We start from the raw sequence: 26,618 nt of genomic DNA on the forward strand, positions 1-26,618 counted from the left end.
CTTTCATCAGTTGTGTACTACTAATAATCATAAATGCTAACTCAACCCAGAAAAAATGGTTAAACATTTTGACCTTTGTAGACATAGGACATTTTTAAAAACTTGATTTCAAATTATAGATATTTTTGTTGCAGGAACTTGTAATAGAATCATCAAAAATATTTTAAGACATGTATTTATTACTTTGGGATAAAATTCTTTTAAGGAAACAGAATAGAAATATGAGAATAGAAAAGAATGCAATGAAATTTCTGATGGTTAATATATAAATTTTAATATGTAATATATATTTATATTTTATGTATTATAAAAATTTATAATATAATATATAAATTTTAAAAGGTTGTGATGAGCAATAAATTACTATGATATTTAAATTCCACTAGATACATAGAGAACAGTAATTTCAAAATATCAATATATACTATATTTTGGAAAACAACATCTTTTGAAGCTATTTAAACATACAATGAAAATTTTGAATGATAACTTAAAAATTTGATAACCAGTAACTTACAGTTTTTTCTGTTCTCTCTTTGGAATTGCAACTATTTCTTTTCAAATTTCATTTCCTTTATGACAATGCAGGTGATTGAGGATAGGGATCATACATTCTTCTAAGATTTGTGTTTTTCATAAAACTTTTTAAAAATTAAATGTATTGGGTTGACATTGGTTATTAAAATTATATAGGTTTCAGGTACAATTCTATAATACATCACCTGTATATTGTATTGTGTGTTCACCACCCCAAGTCATACCTCCTCCCATCACCATTTATCCCCCCTTCACCCTCTTCAGCCTCTCTTTCCCTCTGGTAATCACCATACTATTGTCTATGAAATACCTATTTCTTAATTCTTTAACCTTTTTCATTCTCTTTTGCAAAACTTTTTTTCTTCCCATACCTTTTTTTAAACTTATATTTTATTGAATATGTCATTACAGTTATCCCAACTTTTCTACCTTTGCCTCCCCTGCCTGGTACCTTCCTTCTCTCCAGCAGTCCCCTCCTTAATTTATGTCCATAGGTCATACATATAAGTTCTTTGGCTTCTCCATTTCCTATGCGGTTCTTGACAATACCCCATTTGTTTTGTCCCTACCAATTATGCTTTTTAATCTTTGTACTTTTTTCCCCATTCTCCCCTTTCTCCCTCCCAGCTGATAACCCTCCACGTGATCTCCATATCTATGATTCTATTCCTATTCTAGTTGTTTACTTAGTTTGGTTTTTAGGTCCCGTTTTTGATAGTGGTGAATTGTCTTTTCAATATTCATAGTTTTGATCTTTTTCTTAAATAAGTCCCTTTAACATTTTGTGTAATAACGCATTGGTGATGATGAACTCCTTTTGATTTACCTTGTCTGGGAAGCACTTTATCTGTCTTTCCATTCTAAATGGTAGCTTTATTTGATACAGTCATCTAGGTTGTAGGTCCTTGCTTTTTGTCACTTTGAATACTTCCAGCTAGTCCCTTTTTGCCTGCAATGTTTCTTTTGAGAAATAAGCTGACAGTCTTATGGGAACTCCTTTGTGAGTAACTCTCTGCTTTTCTCTTGCTGCTTTTAAGATTCTCTCTTTATCTTTAACCTTTGGCATTTTAATTATGATGTGTCTGTTGTGATCCTCTTTGAATCCAACTTGTTTGGGACTCTGTACTTCTGGGACTTGTATGTCTATTTCCCTTGCAAATTAGGGAAGTTTCCTTTCATTATTTTTTCAAACAAGTTTTCAATTTCTTGCTCTTCTGGTCCTTCTGGCATCTCTATGATTCAGATGTTGACACATTTGGATATGTCCCAGAGTCTTATACTATCTTTGTATTTTTTAATTCTTGTTTTTTTTTCTGTTCTGGTTTAATGTTCATTTCTTCCTTATGTTCCAAATCATTGATTTGAATCCCAGCTTCCTTCCCTTCACTGTTGGTTCCCTGTATATTTTTCTTTATTTCACTTAGTATAAACTTCATTTCTCCCTTTATGGTGTTGCCATACTCAAGGATTTCTTTGAGCATACTGATCATCAGTGTTTTACACTCTGCATCTGGTAGGTTGGCTATTTCTGTTTTGTTTAGTTCTTTCTCTGGGGGTTTGTTTTGTTCTCTCATTTGGGCCATATTTCTTTGTCTCCTCAATTTGGCAGCCTCTCTGTGTTTGTTTCTGTGTATTAGGTAGAGCTGCTTTGACTCCCTGTAAAAGGCACCAGTAAATTGTGTGGGTCAGAGCCTTAGGTAATTGCCAGGGTGGGGAAACCCATTTAATCACTTTGTGGCTCTGTGTGGGGGGAGGGTTAGGAGAGGGGTCTGTGCCACTGCCTGACTTTTGGGTGTTTTCCCAGCACTTAACCTGTTTCTAATCACTACACCCACTTACCAGCTATTATAGGTGACTAGCACCCTTCCAGCTATTGCCCTGGTGTTGAATCCCAGAGTGGGTGGGTTTGTGTATGTTTTAAGACTATTTGGGCCCTTTAAAGGGAGTTTCTTGAAAATCCAGCAGTTTCTTCCACTGTTCCAACCCCCATTGTTTTTTACAGCCAGAAGTTATGGGGATTTATCTTCCCAGTACTGGAAACCTGGACTGTGTAGTCTGTTCTGGGACTGGGATCACTTGCTCCCAAGGTATCCCCCCCGATTTTTATCCACCACATGTGAATGTGGGACTGCCAGTGTCTGTTCCACTTCCACTGCTGCCACTTCTCTGCACCACACCATGTCTCCTTGCCTGTCTGCCCTGTCTCTGAGTCTTCACCCCTCCTACCTGTCTGTTTGCATGTGGCTTCTTTAAATCCTTGGTTGTTGTACTTCCATACAGCTCTATTTTCTGACAGTTCTGGGTGTTGTTTTGAGATTTGGTTGTAATTCTTTCTGTAGTTGTGTAAGGAGATGAAACATGTCTACCTATATACCTCCATCTTTACTGGAAGTCTCTCTTTCACAAAACTTTAATGAAGTGTATTGTTCATAATAGGATCTTAATTAAATGTTTATTAAGTTAAATTATTTTTATTTTCATACCCTTCAGGCTAGTTTTTCCTACCACTAATAATCAAAACAACTGCCTAAGGAAAATAAAATTTGGGTTTAAAAAGTAACTCATATATTATCTTTAAAATGAGAATAGGAAAAATATTGTGAAAAGGGAATGAATATATACAGTAAACCGATATTAAGTTTCTTGAATATATTTTCTACATAAAATAAAACACACTAAGCATTTGGAAATACATTTATTAACGTAAGACTATTATATATATATATATATATATATGCTTAACTAAAACCAGTTTCTTTTCATCATGGCTCTTTTTAATATGCACCAAATTAGAAGAGAGTAAAAACATCAGCAAATGTCTCAAAGTGGTTTGCAATAAACCTTTTCTTCTCAGGTCATTGATATAGAATTGTTATGAAAAATTATATTTTTACACTTTTACTTAGCACTCTGCTTAAGACACCATAAGCACAAGCTATTGCCTAACATTGTTTTATTTGCTGCATATCCAACAATAAGCTAGCAATAAGAAGTAGCTATGCACTTGCATAGTACATTGCACGTACATTGGTTTACACTGTAGTTTTTGAGGGTTTTCAAGGAGGTTTGGTTGTCCAATGGTGATAGTCTTTTTAAATTACATTTAAATGCAATATACAGCATTTTATCTTTTACTTTGTATTATTTGAATAAATAATATTACATATAGACCTCTTAAAAATAACAACTTAGGTAAAAGCAAATTTTAAAAATACAATAAAAACTCTTATAACCTACTTAGAAATATCAAGTATGGGTTTAGGAATTAGATAGCAAATATCTCCCCTGGTTTTTACTTTCCCCTGCCTTTGTGAGATTGTTGCTTGAAGTGTGGGAGAGTATTATTTTGAATTACGAATTTGGCACTACCATATAGATATTATAGTCCTGTATCCTAACAGTATCTTTGTCAATACTAATTCTAGGTCACACACTGGATACCAGACACTCTGGTTAGCACTTTATATTTAATCGTCACAACAACTCTCAGAGGTAGGTAACATTATTGGACCCACTTTATAAGAGAAGCCGCTAGCTTGAAGTTCATGGAAAACAAAAGACACAGACAGAAACATTTATATCCTGGTCTTCCCGAACTCCTTATCAGACTGTGAGTTCCTTGAGGGGGAGGCGTTCTCTTCCTGTGTCTCAGCAGAGAAGACCCTTGCCTTGATGCCATGTGCATCTGCACCAGCTAGATGCAGCAGATGGGCAACTAGAGCAAGAAGTACAGTCATGCTTCGAACAAGCAAAGAGAAACATCATATCTATAAGATCATTGGAGTATGGAACCACTTCCACAAAAATGATAGAGTAGTATAAAAAAATGTGTTCAAACTCACATCTAATTTCCCTGGGATTAAATCTAATTAATTAGTGACAATTTTATTATTTATTGTGCTGTACACCATTGAAGATCTAGGAGTTTTTATTGTTTAGCTAGTTCTTTTGTCCTAACATAAAGGGTTTACAGCTTCTCATTTCACTTTCGTGCTTCTTTGCACCTCATTTGTGTCTCTGCAAAAAAATTATGAAGAAAAAACAAATTTCAGGGTCTACATTTCTGGTATTTGTGGTTCTAGCAAAATAATTAGAACTTAAAAGTGTCTTTTGGGCTCTTTATTAAACCTTTACTACCTTATTCTCTTAGCTATTGAGATGAGGAGTAGTGATTTGATTAAATCACACTCATTCTAAAAATGTTAAATTTCTTTATCATTGCAACTCTGGGCTTGTCAAAGGCCATCAGCATCCAGGAGACAAGGGGCACACAAGAGCCATTTGCCTGCTCCGCTATTCAGAGTCCCTACATGCCCCCCATCCAATCCATCAAGAGTTCACAGTTTAGCACAAACTATTGAAGTTCACCCTGTCTTGAAGTCCTAAGTGAACATGGTCGATCCAAAATTGATCCAAAGGAAATAAAAGTCAGTCCAAATGAAAAGAACGAATTTCGTTATTTGGACTACCAAATTACATAAAGGTAAGCAGCAACAGCACACAGGCAAATGTTGAGTGTTTTTATGCACATTGCAGCAAACATAAAAAGGATTGATTCGAATGTGCTCCATTTGGTGAGAAAAACAACCTGAAGATGCTTCAGCAGGGGCTCAGCCTCTGGTATCCATCAGAACTATATTTCCATAGTTGCAAAATTGACTGTGAGCAAAAGTCTATTTAATCATCTGTGTATTTTCAATTTGCCTACACATGTAAAAGCACTTAGACCAGTGCCTGGCACAGCGGGAGTACACAGTAAATGTTAGCAATTGCAACAGGACCGCTAGATAGCATCCCTATACAGCTGAAGCAAAGATGGAAACATCAAAGCGGACGATTGCTTTGTGTCAGGGAACTCAGTCTTCCTAGGAAAATTAAACAGGGATTTTGATCAAGTCTGAAATTCATGAAGTTTCAGGAGCCCACCCTCAGGAATTCTCCAACCCTACCTTTTCAACCTATTTAGAACCATAATGATTCAGAAAATGTATATATTTTTTAACAAACAGCATTTTTTTTACTTGAGATTCCTTAAGTTAGACTGCTTTAATTTATTGGGATTTGAAGAGATGTATAAAATGCCTTGCTTAGCACTGAGCGTATTTTATAACACAGCTCAGAAAACCAGGCTGTGCTTAATTAAAAAGCAAAATAAAACATACCCCATAGGATAGAACCAACAAGGAGTTAGTTTAATGGGGGTTTATTTTTTTTTAAGATTTTATTTATTTATTTTTAGAGAGAGGGGAAGGGAAGGAGAGAGAAAGAAAAAAAATCAACGTGTGGTTGCCTCTTGCACACCCCCTACTGGGGTCCTGGCCCACAACCCAGACATGTGCCCTGACTGGGAATAGAACCAGCAACCCTTTGGTTCACAGTCCAGCCCTCAATCCACTGAGCCACACCAGCCAGGGCTTAACAGAGGCTTATAATAAATGTGTCTATTAACCATAAAACTTTTTTTACTGTTTAATCTAAAAAAACTTCTTTGGTCACCAACTAAAATGTTGTTTGCTTATTTTTTTCCAAATATGGAAAGATTTTGGTAAGCCTGCCAAAAACAAAAGGCTTTCTTTACAAACACATTTTAATATATTCACTAAAGGCTTCCACATGAAAATATAGAAAAAAATAAAAATTTAATCAAAATGCAAATTCCAATGCACAAGAAAACACTGAGTGAGAGAAATGGAAAAGTTATCAATTTTACCATGAAACTTAACTGCCACTAGCTGTATCTCCTTTAGTATTAGGTCTGTGGGTAAGAAAATTCCAACCTAGATTCATATATGTAAATATTAATAGCTGTAGCTTAAGGTTTCTAGTCAGGTTTCTATGTAATATGATACATAGAAACAGCTTCAATTTCAGTAGAACTTCGTTATACAGAAGAGACCTGGTAACATTTTAGAATGTCCTTGCCCTTCAGTGTGACCAAATGAGCTAGACTTTAAGGTTTACTTAATTACAGATTTCTACTATCAAAAATAGATTTTGTAACTTTTTAAAAAAGTACTTTCTTTGGTAATATTTGATGACATTTCTGATCAGAGCTCACACAAGCTCCTTTAAAAAAATAAAACAATACTTTAAGATATAGATATAAAATTCTCAAAGAACACATTTAAAATCACAGAGCTTTTTTCCTTCTTCTGTTCATGTCAGCAAGCAGGTTATCTTTCTTTACTCAGTCTCTGTAGCTCCAAGGAATTTCATTTCTGTGGCTGCTTTTGGTGTTTTGGCTGATCCACCCTTCTTTCGGAATTCCGCCGCGATTTCCTCAAAGGACTTTCCTTTGGTCTCAGGAACTTTGAAAAATGTAAACAGAGTAAAGCCCAAGACCACTCCCGCGAAGAGGAAAAACACATAAGGCCCACAGAAGTCCTGCAGAGAGAACAAACACAGAGAGAGCCTCAGTCAGCGGTTGTTCGGCCCTGTCTTCAGTCAGTACATGTGCACAATATTAGGCTGCTTACCGCAATGTAGGGGAAACACAGAGCTACAATGAAATTGCAGGTCCAGTTGCTGAAGGCAGCTATGGCTAGAGCTGCAGGGCGTGGTCCTTGACTGAAGAATTCAGCCACCATGAACCAAGGGATGGGGCCTGGCCCGATTTCGAAGAAACTGACAAAGAGGAAGATGGCGACCATGGCCACATAACTCATCCACGTAAATTTATCCTGAGGAAAAGAACCATACAAAACAAAAACACAAGTAGAACTGGGATTATTGGCTGCTTCTTCCTGTAGCTTCCTAGACCCTTCCTGAGGTTAGCAATGAACATGGCCCTCTTCCTGGTGATTATGTGCAAATAAGCACAAGCTATTCTAGTTGGAGACAAGTTTACTCTAGTCTGAGTCATCCTTAAATCTTGTGAGCTCTGTTATAGGAAAATCTTCTGGATTATGACTTTTATATGATTCTTGGTCACTCTTTTCCTATAAAAGAGGCAGGGTCAGGATCCAGTGACCTTTGCTCCTACCAATAGCTAGGCTGCTAGATTAGGTGCATGTGAAGTAGTGGTTGAGCGTCCTGGGCTGGAGATGCCCGGACATTTGCCCAAAGTCACACAGGCAGCCAAGTAGCAGAGCCAGCACTGGAACCAGTTTGGGGCTGACCCCAGAGCCTGTGCTCTGGCCACGTCTGCCTCCCTGGCTAACATGTGCTATTTACTTGTTCAGCCTTTACACTCCCCAAACTAGCTATCTTTTTCTTTCATTCCTCTTTTGTGATAAATGCTCTTCCTCTGGCTTTATTTCATAAGTCATTCTCAGAAGTTCTTTGACGTTACCAGCACTTTAACCCAGGGCACAGAATTGCTATCACATGGCAGCCCCCACCCTCAGTGCAGGCACCAAACTCACCAGCAGCACAAGCCCCACGGACATGAAGATGGCGCTGACAAACATCCCACTCATTCCAATTAGAAACAGAGAGCGTCGCCCTGCCTTCTCCACGAGGAATACCTGCGGAAGTTTTAGAACATGCAGGTTGATACTTAAATAGTTTTTACTGACAGAGAGGTCATTTTGATTCACGCAACTGGAAAGAGGCAGTTCTGTTACCCTGTTTTACCAATGTGGAACTGAGAGGGGGGAGTGGCTCTTGCCCAAGGGAGCGAAGCTGGTCTCAGTGACCAGAGGTGACACCCACAAATACCTGCTGCACTCAGTCACATTGCTTTGAACACGGTGTTCCAGAGGAAGAACCACGGTGCTACCGCTGCTTTATGGTGATCACTTTGGGTACAGTACTAAGAGGCCATGCCTCTTAGATCTCTTCCAGCAGATTTCCTATCTGTTTAAAATGTGACATTTCTGCACAAAAATGATACCAGTGTCTCTCCTGAACGTGTGTGCACTGCGGACACCAGAAACAGTACAACTGCTGAGGTGTCAACTATTCCAACCCAACTTTCTCACTGAGAATAATGTTGAATTATGACCACTCACCTGGCGATGTATGGGATTTGATGGCTTTACTAAATTAGTCAGGTCTTCTTTTTTCTGGTGTGCCTAAATGCACCTGGTACGGGAATGAACTATTCACTTGGAAAGGGAAGACTTTAAAGCAAAAGTGTAAAGTGATACACTTCATTTAGGGCAAGAGATAGGTCACTGATTCTTTTGGGGACCTTTGCATAAATGATTAAGATTTACAGCTAGCCAAAACCAGAGTTTTTTGGATAGAATCTTGCTTGATACTGCCAAGCTCGGTGAATCACTCACAGAAAAGGCTACCTATCTTAATTTCTCACTTTGGTGAGTAAATTGGCTAGGTTCATAGATCTATCAGTGGATCAATAGCAATCAAATACCCTTAGCATAGTGAGCTCTGGCTCTGAAAATATCTGAGAAACATTTCTTTTCACCTACAGTGAAAACCCTTTTCATCTCAGAGGCACTTTGTAATCAGTATCAAATCACTTCAGGATGATAAGCAAAGAGCCCACATTTAACTGTTGAGAAGGAAGTGAGAAAAATATTCATGCTCATAAAATTTCTCTCTAAATCTGACTCTTTCATCATGGCTTTTAAAGCTGACTCGATGACTCCATGTCAAGTTACAAAGAAAATAGAAGCATTTCTTCAGGAACAAGGGCTTTTATTATGTCTGGGTTTTTTTTTTTTCTGTTTCTGAATACTTATTAATAATAGATAATAAACTCTAAAACTGCATGCCTTGAAAATTGAGTCAGACTCCTGTTGGAGGCCAGGTGAGCACGCAGGGAGGGATGTGACACGGGTGAGACACGGTCAAGGCCTGGAGATGTCTGATGACCTTGGCTCTCACCCTTGCCCCAGGCAGTGTGCGTCCCTCAGACCCTGGGAGCCGACTTCGAGTCTGGTAGCCACTGCTTCCTCCCCTTGACCCATCTTGCCTCCCAGTTCCCTCCATATTTCTTCCTGTTTTGTTTTCTCTCTCAAGATTACAGGCTGCCCGCTATGGGCCTGTTAATGTGGTAGAAAACACAGAATATGGAATGTGATTCAAAGCCGAGTCAGGAACATTTCTCTCTTTTCCCAAATATTTATTTAAAGAAAAGGAAAAGACTGATTTTGTTCCTTCTAAGTTGTTGAAACAATATATTTCAGTACCTGTTCCTATTTGCATATCTTTATTTTGATACATGGAATTCGGTAACATAGGTTCATTTGAGGGGGAGAAACTAGGTGATTGAGGGGCTACCTTCTCTGCACTTTAAAACAACTTTACAAAAATATGTATATATATATATATATAATTAAAGTTTTAAAATGTTATTTGCAGACCTGGAGCATCATTTGTTATTAGCTGATTAGAGATGACTTTTTAAATTATGTCACTCACTCAGAAACTTTCACGGAATAAAAAGATGAACTCTCTAAAGGTATATTCCAAATAACCAAGACTGTTTTCAAAGCAACAGTCTTGGTTATTTGCTTCAACAGGGTTGAAGCAACTCATCCCGCTTCAACAGGGTTGGCAGGGGGAGACAAAAATGACGTGCTGCAGTAGTTTCCTTTCAGGCGCTCTTAGAGTTTGGGCTACCCAGTCTTGACAATTTGATGCTTTACATGGCAAATCCTGTCACATATAAAATGTTTTCATCACAATCTCTGTTAGAAAAATATGTGTAGAATGTTTTATCTCAGGTGACAAAAGAATGCAAACAGTCTGTTGGATTGCATCAGCACCAGGCCTCCACCGATTCCGAGCGACCTTTTGGCTCGAACAGGCGTGATCTCCAAAGGCGTGTCTGCAGGCCCCGTGCTGTTCCCTCGTTATCTATCCCGAGGTCTGGACAAAGCTGCCTTTTGATCCAGGTGGCCAGACTATAATTTACTGACTCCTGAGAGGTAATAGTTTGAAGTCCACGTGAAGAGAATGAAAAGCAAATGACTGAAGTATACTGAGTATAGCAGTGTGATTGAAATCAAAAAGCACAAGTTCTTTGAACATCCTGCGTTCTAAGATAAAAAATAAGCCCCATTACATTAGTTGGGAAGCTTTTGTGTTGTTGTTGTTGCTTGTTTAATTTTTAGATTGTCATGTTAAATATTATTATTGTTGAGATACCAAATCATTCCTTACGTAAAGTATTTGGTCTTAAAAAGAGTATGTGGCCTCTTTCCTTTGTTGGAAAAAAAATTTAAAAAAATAACATTTGACATTTTCTAAAGTATGAAATTTCAAAGATAACAGTAATATTTGAACTTATACACCACTTCTACTTCATCGTCTCATAACACCACACACTCTTGTGTATCGCCAGAAGCTGTGGCCTTGTGAGCTACTACGGAAGCTGTGCCCATTGGCTGAAAGTCATAAGAATTTGCTGAGTTTGTTTCATTTCACTAGAGGCTTAGCTACCTAATAGAGAGGACCACATTTATTTTTTCCAAGAAAAAATATAAACTTAAATGTTTTCTAAGACATCAGGATAAAAAATGAATCTCTACCATGGAAGGAGAGGAATCTAGGTACAAGACCCAGTATTGAAGGAAATCACAAGCTCTTAAACCGAACAGCTTTGGTACAGAGCAAAGGAGAGGGATCCCAAGGAGTAAGTTCTGTGTGTCCCCAAGTGAGTTTTCGATCCACAAATGAGTAACTAATGACATCCCCACTAATAGAGAGAGCCAGGTATAACCAGAGAGAACCAGACAACCTGCTCTGTTCAATGTTATGCCTGTTCAATGCAATGGTTGGTTTTTGACATACAGGGGTCTTCCCATGACCCACTTGGTTTCCATCCCCAGAGAATGTAGACAATAAGTCATTGATCACCTTTAGATCACAAGGTTTTGTTTTGCCTTCCTTTTAAATTCATTCCTGGACTAAGGAATAAGCAGACTATTTTAGGGTTGCTTTACTCACAGAGAGAACAGTGAAAACTGTGTTGATGGCACCAACGCCAATGGTTGCATAAACTGGCTGGCTGATTCCGGCCGTCTGAAAAATGCTGGTTGAGTAGTAAAAGATCTGCAAAGTAAAAACAGTTTAGCCTTAATCCAGAAGCCCGGCACTGATGGCTTTAAAGCAGGAAATATTTTAAGTTGTCTAATTTTAGTTGCTTCTATGTAACCATGGTCCCTAGAACTTCATAAAGATTTTATCCACCCTCTCCTTCTAGGGAAGGAGAAACCACACTTTTCCTTCAGTGTTTAAAGCTTCTGATTGCTTAAACTTCTTTTTATATTTAACAAGGACTCTGCATATGCATTTTCCTTATTTTTAAAAACTTTCAACCTTTTGTTTAAGTATAAAATATATACACAGTATAAGAAAGTACACATGTCAGGAATGTACAGCTCGATTAATTTTCACAAAGTGAATATATCTGTATAACCAATACCCAGATTGGGAAATAAATCCTTGCTTGCTCTCCTGAAGGCCCTAAATGTTACCCTATTTTCTCAAGGAAATGCCTTTAGCTTCTATCATCATAGATAAATTTTGCCTAGTCTTATGTTTGATATGATGAAACCACATAGTGTATATTATTTTGTATCTGGCTGCAACATTACCTTTGTGAGAATAATCTATAGTTGTATTTGTAAGCTATTCACTATCTTTACTATATAGTATTTTATTGTATTAATACGCCACTATGTAGCTACCCATCCTACCATTGATGGGTATTTAGGGAGTCGCCATTTAGGGTGACTACGAACAGCGCTGCTCTGAACATTTTGGTGTGATCCTTTCAGTGAACTGTGCGTACATTTACACCTGGGAACAGGCCTGTGGGACAAGAGTATGCACACGCTCAGCTTTGACCGACACTGCCAGACAATTTTCCGAAGTTGTCGTGGCAGTTGACACTCTTTCCACTGTGTATAAGAGTTTCGGTTGTATTGCATTTAATCCAAAATTTCCCACTAATCTCAGTAGAGACGGAGAAATCTGATCCACAACCTCCCTAACAGCCTTTATTATTCAATTCTGCTTTAACTTTTATAGTAGTCTTTTAGGTCATTTTGTTGTTCTACCATCCGCCAGCAATCCTTCCCCACATACACATCCTCTTTCTGCAGAGGGCACTGATGCAGGAGGACTGTGCAAACGGTGCTGAGTGAGGACTGGCTTTAGCACGCCGCACACTCTCCCACCATTTTCGGGCTGCCCAACAGCCTCAAGGCCAGTATTTGCTGGTTGCCTGTAAGTAAACCATGGGATGGAAGCTAAACCAGGGATGTTCAGGGAGTTAAGTATTGTGCCATTGAATGTACAGGCAGAGCTGAGATAGAGGAAAGCAATTTGGTCTCTAAGCCCCAGAGATATAAAGGGTATTAGGTGAAAATGAACATCAAGGACCCTTAAAGGAGGACAAAGACCACAGCAGAGCTGTATTCAGCGTGTGGAGTGAGGTTCAGCTCTCCTTTTGCTTCACCTCATTGGAATTTGTTGGGAACTGCCCTGCCTGGTATCAGAAGCTGTAACCCCCACCAAGGCTAAGGCTGAGGGATTGGCCTTGGACCGTAAGCCAGCAAGGAGACAAAAGCTTATCTCCCCAGAAGGAGTGCTGCTTCTGCTGCTTCATTCATAACTGAACCCCAAAGCTTGGTTGGTTAGCCAATGATGGGTAAGATTCCCCAAAGGGGGAATGACCTAAGACAGGCACGGTCACGTGGGAGGCCCCCAAGGAAGGACTTTGGGGGCTACAGCAAAAGGGGGTGATGGACCCTCGCCCCTTGGCTGTGATATAGCCTGAGTCCTCATCGTATGGGAGAAAACCTCCTAATCTCTGGGTTGCCTTACTTCCCTTGCTCCACCTAAGCCTGAAACAATGACAGAGGGTGGTGCCACCCTGTGCTGAAAAGGGCAGGTTCCCCAGGTGATCAGGCCTAAGAAAGAATATGTAAGATCCTGTGAAACCTGCTTTGTTTAGAATGCCCTCAATTGAATGATAAGGGTCCAAAGAGGAAGTTAGTTTGTTCCTCCGAGTTTTACAGCTCTTTGACCCTGACTCAAAATAGGCCCTCAGACTTCCTTGTTATCTACTGTTTAATCCTTACTTCCTGGCAATGAATAATGAGCTTTTACCTGAATTCTTATTCAAACGAAACCAATAAAAAGCCTCTCAGGAGGGGGAACAGGGCACGTTCTCCACAGGAGGAGTGGCCATGGCACCCTCCAGGAGAGAGGGTGGCCAAGTGGCGCCCTCCAGGAGAGAAGGTGGCCAAGGCACTCCCCACGTGAGGAGTGGCCCTGCTGTTCCTATTCCCCCACAGGACCTGGTTGTCTCTGTGTACGTTTTTCTTGCGTTTTGACTAACACCTGCAGCCAAGATGGATACTGCTGGCCGGTATCCATCCACAGGAATTACTTTCCTTGCCTGCCCCAACTCTCTACCCACCTATCAGTCACTCCCAAAGTGTCTTCTGTGGATCTCAGGTTGGCTCTCTATAGAGTGTAGAGGAAACCCAAGTCTTATTTTCAACAGCAGTTAAAGGGAATAAGCGGTTTCCTTTGCTTAGTTTCTTAATGAATGCTTAATCATTTCCTTCTACTAGCTAACTGCCAGTAAAAATAACTTTAGTCTGCATAATGCAAAGATTTCAGGTCAAAACCCCAAAGCTAGCAAGCTTTATATTTGGTACGTTTTTCAATCATGTCTTTTCCACCGCCCTCACTCACCATATCATATCACTTCACGCTATTGTTTATTTTGGGTGCATGTGCTGTCTCCGCAAATACAGTGAAAGCTTCTTGGGTGGCAAGAAACTTTTTGGCACCTGGATACCCGGTATACTTCATTTAAACAGAGGGAGCCACAGACTCTTTTAGCCACAGCTATTACAAATCCTAAATTTTATATTCAACTCGAAAAGCCCCTTGTAATTTAGTTTTCTTTGGTATAATTATTCTCCTTTCCCCTCTTTTATTTTATTATGACTTTTGCCTTCTTACCTGAATCTTAAAAGACATACAATGCCATTGACTGTTGACATATTTAAAAAATACTGTATTTATTTACTTTAGAGAGGGGAATGGAGGGAGAGAAACATCAATATGTGAGAGATACATTGATCAGTTGCTTCTTGCATGCCCCCAACTGGGGACCTGGCCTGCAACCCAGGCATATGCCCTGACTGGGAATCGAACTGGTGACCTTTTGGTTTACAGGCCAGCACTCAATCCACTGAGCCACACCAGCCAGGGCAGACTGTTGATTTTTTTTTAAATTGTAATCAATTTTAGAAAGCAGGTGAGGCAAAACAGAAAATTAACACTCACTCATTATTTGCTTATACTAAGGCATGATGTTAACATTTTAAAATTGTCTTTTAGCTATTTTAACTTATACCCCCTTATTTGCTCTATCCCAATTTGCTTTGCTCTTAAGAGTTAGGGGATGTTCTTTAACTTACCCCATTGATTCCAGAAAACTGCTGAGCCATGTGCAGCATCAGTGCCACCAGAGTAGGCTGTCGGTAGCTGGAATTGGTGAAGAGCTGAATCATGGAGACTTTCTGTTCACTTAAGGCTTCTTCCCTTTCTTTTCTCATCTCAGTGATATCTTTGGTGACATCAGCACTGCCTCTGAGTCTTTTCAAGCCTGCCCCCAAAATGATTGCATTTATAACAACTCAGGTCAAAACAAAAATAAATTTCCACGTATTATGTAAATGAAACAGCTACAGTTCTGTGTAGCCCTTTCTATTACTTGATAACATGCACTTTGGGAATTCTTTTTTGTTAAATTAATTCCTGCTTTTTTTTAATATCAGAAAATAGAACATTTGTCTTCATCTTATGACAAAGAGAACTATGACCCTCATATCGTTGAAGCATAAGGCTAAAAGGTCCTTTAGAAGAGTATGGTTGAGTCCAATATTCTGCATTTGGACTTCTGATTTGGGCTGAGTGAATATTTATGGGTGCAAAATGGCATGTGCCTGTCATATTAAAGTGATCTTGCATGTTCTCCTTACATGTAATCACTGACTTCATTTGGAAAGTGCTGGTACCAATTTCATGAGTAGCCATTCATGCACAGTTTCTTATGAGGTGACAGTTTGAAAACAATAGGTAGAAAGTAAAACCACCCATAGACTTACTTTGTTTTGCTTTGTTTTCCTCATCCAACTTGATGTAAAGGTATCTGGGGCTTTCTGGACAGAAGAAGAGCATCAGAGACTGCAGGACAGCTGGCACGGCAGACAGACCAAGCAGAATGTGCCACAGCTCGTGATTGCCCAGGATGAAGTCGAGGCCAATGATCTGAAAAGGCAGGAAGGAAGCCTATCAACTTCCCAACACTCTGAGTCTGCCTTCTGCAACAGTTTGTTGAATAAGTATATTGACTATTGAATAGTAATCCCTGAGAACTTTGATTCAAATAGTTCAAGATGAAAACTATTACTATGGTGTCTCACCTTAACTAAATTAGGAACTATTTGTTTTACAAAGACTTCACCTGGGTTTGTTTACATGAACTCTTATGGAACATTTAGGATAGGAATCAACCAAACATTTGACAACATATTTGGTATTTCAAATAATACCCAAAGTCATGCATTAGTTTTGACCTTTGTTTAAAAACATTCTTCTTAGATTACTCAACACTTAAGTAGAGTGGGATTATATACATGGAGCAATTACTCTGCTGAGAACCAGCTTTGTGATCCCTATTGCAGAGGTTTGCCTTCTGGATAGTCATAGTTTGGGGGTTCCCAGGACTCCCTCTGAGGCCACAGGATAGAAGGGAAAGATAGAGCCAGCTGAACAAGAACTGGTCATCATTTACATATTAAATTTTCAAGTAAGACACTCAAAACAAAGGAAACCCAGACAGCCCCAAACTTGAAGATTCTTATTTCTTTAAATCTAAATGGAATAATTTAATATACAATAGCAACAGAAATTCAAGATTTGGCTCTGGGTCACCTCTAGCGCCCATACAACCACAGCTCCAAGGGGAAAAGTGAGGGCTGGAGTAGAAATAATTTAGCTTTGAGCTAAAAGCCTATGATTCTATACCACCTCCACTGCCACTGGTGGGAGTGTTTTGTTTTTTTTTTCTATGTAGGTCTACAGTGAGAATGGACAGTCAGGGAGAAAAAAGTTGCGTAAAGTAGAGGATGGATGAAGTCGGGGGTGGGGGTTTTACCTGACTAACAAGAATGCCCGTGACAGTGGCCAGCTGGTGAAGAGCGCCAATAGCACCCCTGAGTGTGGTTGGTGCAATCTCACCAATGTACATTGGAACCAAGCCTGAGATTAGCCCTGCATAGAACATGAACATAAATGTTAATATACAGCCAAGACTATCTCAGTAACACTAATTTGGCTTAATACAGTTACTATTCTGATGGAAAGTCCCTTCGTACATCTATTGAAAGGAAGAAAACCTTTGTTCCCAAACATAGACACAGTTTATGAAAATAATATTTGTTGATAAGATTCCAAATAAAGTTGTAGTCTGACATATGAACAGGAAGAAATAGTTAATCAAGTACCTGGCAATTATTTATAACACTGTCTTAATTTAAAAAATCCATATTAATATTGAGTTTACATCATAATGTATTCAGATGTCTTAAGTAAAGAGACTGAAGAATGTGATGATAATATTAAACAAATAATATTCTTCATTGAGACTCATGGATTGAAGGAATTAGAATGCGTCTAGACAAATGTCATCACTCGATTGAGCTGAGAAACGGCTGACCCAAGATCACAGTGCAGTTGAGTGTTAGCGTGAGAACTACGAGCCCTTGCTGAGTTTCCGCAGTGTGGAGGTCCCTCAAGGTCACACTGCTCCAGTGAAGGGGGTTTAGAGAGGTGGAAAGGGTTAAGGAACTAAGGGGACCTTCCCCCAATTACTCCAGCCAGGGCCACCCAGCTTCTTCATTATTCTCTCCAAATAATAGCCTTCAGAAAAGATTTGATTTAAATAAAGACTTTGGGTGCTTAAAGGAATACAACAACTGAGAGGCACTAGGCCATTCTGCCTTCTATAATTTTCTTAAACGCAGATGTAATCAGTCATGTTGGACATGGTGGCGTTCCCAGCCATTTGCTGAGCCCAGGGAAAGGTTGGAGACTATCAATAAAGCAAGGCTGGACACAGCGTTTGTCATGTTCTTAAGAATTTAAAAATGAGATTTGTCAGAGGCTTCCCGTTACAGACACTGGCTGCCTATTGAGTGGAAATGGATGGCCCTTGTGTAAACGATACTTTCAGAAACTATTTCAATATGTGTTTTTAAAGCTTTACATTGTTCTTAGTATTTCACATAAATATTTGCATGGTTGATACAGCATCTGAAATTCTGCTGACAATCTTTATGTAATACCTACTATTACATTTCAGGAATAGAAGAGTGTACGTAAACTCACAGGTCTCACGTCCGTTCACCTGAAGTCAAATTGCATTTCCTATTATTTTTAGTAACTTTGATGCTCAGAATAGAACCGGAACATAATTTTAAAAGATGGTTGGAGAGTATAAGTATACTTGGCTATGCTAGTGATAGGTTGCTTCATAATACATTTATAGCATATCTTTTCAATTTTACAAAAAACATTTTGTATTTTTACTGCATTTATTTTTTTCTTTAATTTCAATGTATTAATGTTAGAAAATTTAAAACAAGTTTTTCTTGAACCTTTTCAATTTACAAATGTTATTCTATTAATCAGTCTTATGTATAACTTAATTAACTAAATTTTCTTAAAGATTTTAAACTGCACTTGCAAAGATAATGTATTTAATTTTTGACATTCAATATCATTTTATCTTAGTTTCAGGTGTGTAGCACAGTGGTCAGACGATTAAGTAATTTACAAAATGATCCCCTTGATGATTCTAGCTCCCACCTGGCACCATGCATAGTTGTTACAACATTAGTGACTACATTCCTTATGCTGTATTTTACATCTGTGACTATTTTGTAACTACCAAAATAGTACTTCTTAATTCCTTCATCTTTTTCACTCAGCCACTCCACACAAAGCCCCTCCCCTCCGGCAGCCATCAGTCTGTTCTCAGTATCTATGAGTCTGCTTCTGTTTTGTATATTCGCTTATTTTGCTCTTCAGATTCCACATATAAATGATATCATATGGTATTTGTCTTTGTCTGAATGACTTATTTCACTCAGCACAATAACATCTAGGTCCATCCATGTCATTACAAATGGCAAGATTTCATTGTTTTTTTTATGGCCAGGTAATAATATTCCATTGTATATACACACCACATCTTTTTTTATCCAGTTGTCTATTGATGGGCACGTGGGTTGCTTCCATATCTCAGCTATTGTAAATAATGCTACAGTAAAAATAGGGGTGCATATATCTTTATGAATTAGTGTTTTAGATTTCTTTGGGTAAACACCCAGAAGTGGAATCACTGGGTCGTAAGGCAGCTCTATTTTTACTATATTTTTAAAATAGAGAAAAAAACAAAGAAGAACCATGATTTGGACCTCTTTGATAAAGCTATTATTTGCATTTTTCAGAAGAGGAAACCGAGGCGCATATTCAGTAAGCACATCTAAGATCAGACAGAGACAGTGCCGGAACTGATTCAGTGTGAACTCAAAGCTATTTTCATGTGTGGGTTGACTTTTCACTTCAATAAAGCTATCCTGGCTCTCAGTTATTTGTTTTAACATTGAAAATAATAAAAAGAGAAATTTAATGAAATAATTTTAGCCTTATTTTTTAACTGATCGTTGAAGATGCATGGAATTATAGTCTTTCTTCTTCACAGGTAAAAATGTTATAAATACTTTATACACCATTTTGTGACCTTGCTCCTCCTCTCCTATCCCCAGTGAGGTTAGTGGTTTAAAATCGCTACAGTTTGGGACAGTGGCTTAAAAACTCAGCCCAGAACTATTAGGGTATCACTGGTACTGAGAAGGGAAAAATTTGGCTGTTTTAAGATTGTGTGATCCTCCCTTCGTTCAGGCCTCAGCTGATTAGTTGCTTCTGAAAGTTTGAAAAGTTGTTTCTCCCCACAAAATAAAATAAAATACAATAAATGGGACTACATAAAATTAAAAAATTTTTGCCCAGCAAAGGAACCATCAACAAAATAAAAAGATATCCCACAGAATGGGAGAACAGATTTGCTGATACATCTGATAAAGGGTTAATATCCAAAATTTATAAGGAACTTATAAAACTCAATACAAAAAAAAAATCCAATTAAAAAATAGGCCAAGGACCTGAACAGACACTTCTCCAAAGAGGACATACAGATGGCCAATGGACATATGAAAAGATGCTCAATGTCACTAATCATCAGAGAAATGCCAATTGAAACCACAATGAGATATCGCCTCATACTGGTCATAATGGCTATCATCCATAAATCAACAAGTACCGGTGAGGATGTGGTGAAAGGGGAACCTTTTTGTACTGTTGGTGGGAATGTAGATTGGTGCAGCCACTGTGAAAAGCAATGTGGGGATACCTCAAAAAAATTAAAAATAGCCCTGGCTGGTGTGGCTCAGTGGATTGAGTGGAGGTCTATGAACTGAAAGGTTGCTGGTTCAGTTCCTGGTCAGGGCACACGCCTGGGTTGTGGACCAGGTTCCACCCTGGGGGCATGCAAGAGGCAACCAACTGAGATTTCTCTCACACATTGATGTTTCTCTCCATCTCTTTGTCCCTCCCTTTCTCTCTCTCTGAAAATAAATAAAACCTTTTTAAAAAATTAAAGATGATCTGCCTTTTGACCCAGCGATCCCACTTCTGGGAATACATCTGAAGAAACCCAAAACACTAATTCAAAAGAACATAAGCACCCCTATGTTCATGGCATCATTATTTACAATCGCCAAGATACGGAATCAGCCCAAGTTTCCATCAATAGATGAGTGGATAAAACAACTATGGGACATTTACACAATGGAATACTACTTGGCTATAAAAAGGAAGAAAATTTTACCCTTTGCAACAGAATGGATGGACTTGGAGAACATTATGCTAAGTGAAATAAGCCAGTCAGAGAAAGACAAATACCATATGTTCACTTATATGTGGAATCTAATGAACAAACTGAACTAACAAGCAAAACAGAGACAGATTCATAGAGAACAGGCTGAAAGCTATGGCTCAGCAGGGAGAGGTTAGGTAGTGGAGGGATTGAACAAAAAGGAAAACAGACTCACAAACAGACTGTGGTGATTGCAGGGGGGAGGAGGGTATAAGGGAGATAAATGGTAATTGGAAAAAAACCCAATAAAACCGTATTATCACACAAAGAAAGAAAAGTTGTTTCCAAGACTGAATGATTCCAGTAATTTAGTTGTCAAGTTCATGGGAAGAGCATCCATCCTTCAGTCTGAGCTCTTCTACCAGCTGCTGCTTTCTGATTCCCTCTCCCTAGGGTCACTGCCACTTTACCCCTTCACCCAGCCAGGTCTGAAATCTGACAGGGCTAGGCAGTATGTTCTAAGAGGCGGGCCCAGTGTCAATGTCTTTCCAGATAGAAGAGGCAGAGACACAGCGGCCAGGTAGGCCATGAGGGCCAAGTCAGAGTTCCTGGGTCGATCAGTCTTCCACTGTCTCCCACACACCAGGATTACAGCAGTAGCTAGCATTCCTTGGCAGTTTACCACAGTCAGATTCTATGCCAAACATTTCACATGTATTCTCATAAGCACTCTGCAGGGTAGGTATTATTCTCATCATTTACTAGATAAAGAAACTGAAAATTAAGAATTTATCTGTGGTCGTATGATTAGCAATGTAGCCATGGGTAAGAAGACACAGCTCCTACTTATGGGTCCCAAACCTCCCTGTCTCAGGAGTTAAATTTCATGCTACTGCCTGCTCGTCTGTGACGCCACCTGAAGCTCAACATATTCCCTGCATGCTACCACCTCTGCTGTTGGAATAATTTTCATGCAAGTGTGTGTGTATGTGTGTGAGACTTACCACAGTACAGTCCTGATATACCTCTTCCTGAAATTATAAGGATGTGAGAAGGTCCCAGTTTTGAAAACCCCATCAAGAGTGCTCCCGTTAGTGAAAGAATGTTTGCTACCAACATGGCTTTGATTCTGAAATAAAAAGCAAGGATTATAAGTTCAACATCAAACCTTGATAAATTTTTGCATTCAGAGCATGGTGAGAATTTTTTTTTTTACCTAAGAGATGACTTTAATTTTGCTCAAAATGCTAGTTGGGGGAATCTTAAACCATGATTGATACTTTGATTTCTACAAACTGAACCATTACCAGTAACTGATATGTATAATGAGAGAAAATGGATCGCATGCACCAGATCTTCATGTTTTGATGGAGATGATTCAATTGTGGTGATAACTAGTTTGAGTTATGATTAAACTCTGACACTTTTTCAAAAAATAGTTAATGAATTAAATTTTCTACGAGTTGATTAAACAACAATTGCCTGGTGATAGCTAAATTCAATTTGTACTTGTAATCTATGACACCTTGCTTTTTTTTTCTTTCTTTTAGAACAAGTTTTACTTGATGTAGATCATGAAAGGAACTTTAAAAGTTAAATTTTCATATTTATGAATTATTTTGAAGGAAATTAAGACATACTTTTACTTTAAGCCTTATTGTAACCAAAAGCAGGTGTGGCTGCCTACCTCTACGAAAGCTAATACTCAAGAGGCAGGTGCTGATGTAGAGGAAAGTAGTTTATCTGCAGAAGCTGGGATCTGGAAGACGGGGGCCCTTACCTCTCAAAGCTCATCTCCCCATCTCAGTGGAGGCAGAGTTTTTTAAAAGGAGGGAAAAGGGAACAGAACACAGAAAAAGTTGAAGGGAGGGGGTTGAAAAGTTCTCTACATGCAGATGAGCAGAGTGCAGTCGGATAAGGCAAGTGATGATCTGGTGCGCCTATCCTGGTTTAGCCATCCTGGATTCATGTCATCCTGACTACTTGTCTCCTGGCTCCACGGCTGACGGTCAACAAGGAATCCAGAACTGGCATGCCTGAAGGTCGAGGTCTGTATCTTTCGAAGTTAGTTCCTAGGCTTCTTACCCAGACATGCCGTTCATCTACAAGCTGCATATCAGTCAGAGTCGGCGCTGACAGACACAACGTCAGAAGAGTGGTGGGGTGGGTTACAAGTCCCATGACTGTTTTCCACTGTTACAAATCTCCACTGTCAATTTTTCTTCCATTTCTATGGAGTTAGATGGTTGTACCCAAAACACTTAAGAAAACTAGAAAAATTTAGGGCCCAGTCTTGTTTAGAGATAAAAAATAAAATTTTACAGAAAATTCATTGAATTGGAGTCTAATTTCCGTAGTTGTGCATTATAGATTTTATTGAAACATAATTTTCCTCCTAAAATCACCCTCATTTTTATCAAAGAGTCAAATCAAGTCCAATTCATTTATTATGTTAAGTACTGTTTCAGTTTGGCTGATTGTGTTTTGGCATAAACACAACAGGAACAACAATTGATTATACGGACTTTCTCAAATATACTTTGCTGGAATGAATGTCATAAGGAATTTCAAGACTGAACTTTAATTAGCCTTTCGGGGCAAAGAAACCAAGCCACACAGTTGATGTGAGACTTTGTAATACCTGCGGTTCTGGGTAAACTTATCAAGTTCTCCAGGTCGCCAAAATGTCTTGAGGTTCTTTTCTTGTCATCCCCCAGGAAAGCAACCTTCACTTCTTACCTGGGAAGACTGCCACGAACCATATGAATAAGTCAAGTGCCAGGCTGTCTCTCTAAGGGGCTTTTCCCAGCTCTAAAGTCAATCTTTATTCCTGAAAGGTTTTTGCTGACATCCCAAGTCTAGGCATATCTCTTTCAGACATGACATTCCAGTAAAAGTCTTGGCTAATAAATCCATACTTGGAAACTGGAAGAAATCAGATTTCTATTGGATTTATGCACATAAACATATTGCCATAAAAATTATAATTCTCACTCATTAAGACTTTCCACATTCTGGAGGGATCAAGTAAGGAGAAAAATATAAATGCTTCAATATTGCTCCAGTTTACCAAATTTCTCTATGAAGACAAATAAATTTTTAAAAAATCAACAATATTTGGAACAAAGTCACAAGAACAGTAATTATTTTTAGTTCATTCAGTTCCACAATCAACTCCTGTGTAATCCCATTATCTGCCAGTATCTCTACGAGTTCAGTCATTCCCCAGAGTCCCACAAATCCCCATCTATTTCAGGGGTAGGATCTCAAATTTATTCTCAGAAACTCATATTTTAGAATAAGTCAGAAGGTGCAACATTTTTGCAAATGCACAAGAGTAAAACAATGACTGTCTCTAAATGACATTTCTTTTTTTCTTTTTTTTTTTAACTTTTAGGGGTAGGATAATGGGAGGGAAGTAGGGAGGGTTGGGTGGGTGGGCTGGAATGGGAGTAAAAGGGAGAAAACTGTACTTGAACAATGATTAAAATAAAATTTAAAAAATGAATGAATAAAATCTTTAAAAAGTAAAATGCTTAAAGTTAAAAAGTTAAATGACATTTCTAAATGAAATGATTATAATGCAATTGACAAAGGAATGTGCAATTCCTTTTGCCATTTTTTGGAAACAAAATTTTAAGATAACAATTAGAATTACAAATGAAAGCATATCAGACCAAAGAATCAATTAATTTGTTTCCCACTGTTTAATTGTACCTGGGGTTTCTGTTGATAAATAACAATTGGTTTTGGAAAATCAAAGAGAGCCTTTGGCTTTTTCATTTGTCATTCAAATGATCACTTTGCTTTACCATTTTTCTGTGTGCCTTCCCCTTTTTTCTTATTTCTTTTTTTCCCATTTCCATTTCTCTTCCTGAGTTTCCTACTTCAAAGTCCTTTCTTCCTGTCTGTCCTGTTCCTTTATCCTTTATCCTTTCTCAGCTGTGTTCACTTCCTTAATTCCTTCTCTTTTTGTTTTCCCCCTCTACCAGGGGTGTCCAACCTTTTGGCATTTCTGGGCCACACTGGAAGAAGACATGTCTTGGGCCACACATAAAATACACAAACACTAACAAAAACTGATGAGCAAAAAAAAAAAAAAAGGTTTAAAGCAAATTTACGATTTTATGTTGGGTCACGAATGTCTATAATGTCCATAGGCATTCTGGGTCACAGTCACGTGTGGCCCATGGGCCATGGGTTGGGCACTCCTGCTACACAATCCTTCTTCAACTTGCACAGCCCCTCTGTGACTTACACAGATCCTCTTCGGCTTAGATAGAACCTCTGCTACTTACACGTTCCTCCTTCAACGCTTCTAGCCCATTTCAGTTTGCCCTTTCAACTCATCCAGACTCAACCAACTTTAGAATAACCCACATTCGATTCTATTTTTTAAGACATATTGCCATAATTTATACCTTTCATTACCAAAACCATGTATTTTCTCCAAATTTAATTAAAATTCTTAGTTTTTAGTGACAACTAAAAGTAAGTAATAAGCATGCTTTAGATTGACAAATGTATGAACACATTTAATACCTTGCAGAAACAGTTTTTTCCCCACTGGCAAATACATTTACATTTTTTACCCTTGGTGATTACTACATTCCTTGAGTGCGCTAAAAAGTGAGCTGTCTCCTTATCTAGTGCCCTTGAAAATTTTAGGGAGGTTGGAGAAGAGGGAAGGAGGAGACACCAGGCATGGCGTGGCCTGTTCCCAACACCGAAGCAGCCCCTGGGCCTCCAGAAGGTGGATTCAGAGTGTTTGAAAGACACATTTTTTCATTTTTTTTGCTTCCCGAGCTTTTTACTGTCTGAGGAGGGAGTGAGATCTTTTTCCTTCTTTAAACAATTTAAATTCCTTCTGAATAGAATCCTTATGGTGTAACAATATTAGAGCTCTTATTCTACTTACCAGAAGCTTAGTAAACATTTCAAGACTGAGACTGAGCCCATTCCTTTCAAAACAGAAACAAAAACAAAACCTAAAGCAAAGACAAAATTCAAGCAAACTAGTATTCTCACGTTAAGTCCTCTAAAAGAAGGAAATGAGACACTAGCTTTAGAGTCTTATCTCATACCACCTGGTACTACAAATGACCCTGACAAGATCCAAATGACATGAAGCCCAAATAGCAGAGCCATTATCTAATACCAACTGGTACCACAAATACACAAAAGCCCAAACAGCAGAGACACTATCTCACATCAACTGGTATAGTGAATAACTGTTAAAGGCCCAAATGGCACAGCTGGAACAGCAGAGGCAGAAGATTCTGGGGGTATACAAAACAGAAAACATCCAACCAAGTTTCCCAAAAGATAAGAAAACAAGCAAAGAATAACTGTAACCAAGATAAACAGAGGAGTGCTCTCAAACTGAAACTGACTTCCTTCTGCCCAGGAACAGAGAAACAAAACTAACAGATAATTAGAAAGCAGTATGAGTCCCATGCAAATTTCTCTGAATAATAATATTCCAAATAAAACACAACTATTAAGACTGGAGTCCATTAACTCTCCAGCTGGAACCTGTCAACTCCCCAGAGACTTACTTCATTTCATCAGCAAAGCGTTTAAAAGCGGCTGATGGCCTTGAGAGGGAGAACAGAGAGAGTTCCCGAGATAAAGAACTGGGGGATTTCTGCAATCCCTACCATGGGGTCAGCCTGCCGCAAGCCACTGGGACCTCTCCAGCCCTTACTGGGGTCCACATAGTCCCATCTGCATCACCAGATGCAGAAAGCAGGTCCAGAGCTGCCTGCCTCTATGAAAGCTAATAGTCAAGAGGCAGGTGCTGATGTAAAGGAAAGTGATTATTTGCAGATGCTGGCCACCTGGAGGATGGAGGACTCATGTCTCAAAGCCCATCTCCATCTCTCAGTAGAGGCAGAGGTTTTTAAAAGGAGGCAAAGGGGGACACAACAAAGAAAGAGATTGAAGGAGGGAGCTGAAAGTTCTCTATTCAGCACAGTCCATTCTGGTAAGGCAAGTGATGGTCCGGTGTGCACCATCCTGGTTTAGTCATCCTGGCTTCATGTCATCCTGGCTCCACGGTTGAAGGTCAGCAGATGTCCCAGCACTAGATTTCCTGAAGGTTGGGGTCTGTATCTTTTGAAATTAGTTCCTATGCTTCTTGTACAAACACGCTGTTCGTCTACAAGCTACATATTAGAGTCGGCACTTATAGAAACAA

At 38.8% G+C, this 26,618-nt stretch overlaps 1 protein-coding gene across 3 annotated transcripts in view; it reads right to left on the minus strand.

Annotated features, from left to right (window-relative positions):
* Positions 1–3,299: 3,299 nt before the first annotated feature.
* The window catches only part of SLC2A2 (solute carrier family 2 member 2), a 39,911-nt gene continuing 16,592 nt past the window's right edge, over positions 3,300–26,618 (minus strand). For 2 of the 3 annotated variants that reach the window (XM_036017688.1, XM_028534447.2), the window contains exons 4-11: positions 21,424–21,548; positions 16,637–16,752; positions 15,585–15,747; positions 14,895–15,082; positions 11,398–11,502; positions 7,902–8,003; positions 7,014–7,217; positions 6,448–6,921 (exon numbers count right to left, since the gene is read on the minus strand). In XM_036017688.1, coding sequence (XP_035873581.1) covers positions 6,721–6,921; positions 7,014–7,217; positions 7,902–8,003; positions 11,398–11,502; positions 14,895–15,082; positions 15,585–15,747; positions 16,637–16,752; positions 21,424–21,548 — 1,204 coding nt within the window. In that variant the 3' untranslated portion in view covers positions 6,448–6,720. Of the gene's footprint in view, positions 4,343–6,447; positions 6,922–7,013; positions 7,218–7,901; positions 8,004–11,397; positions 11,503–14,894; positions 15,083–15,584; positions 15,748–16,636; positions 16,753–21,423; positions 21,549–26,618 lie in introns of those variants that run through there. The other variant, XM_036017689.1, reaches the window with a different exon arrangement.

Source organism: Phyllostomus discolor, chromosome 2 (genome assembly GCF_004126475.2).
Source record: "Phyllostomus discolor isolate MPI-MPIP mPhyDis1 chromosome 2, mPhyDis1.pri.v3, whole genome shotgun sequence".
NCBI lineage: Eukaryota > Metazoa > Chordata > Mammalia > Chiroptera > Phyllostomidae > Phyllostomus > Phyllostomus discolor.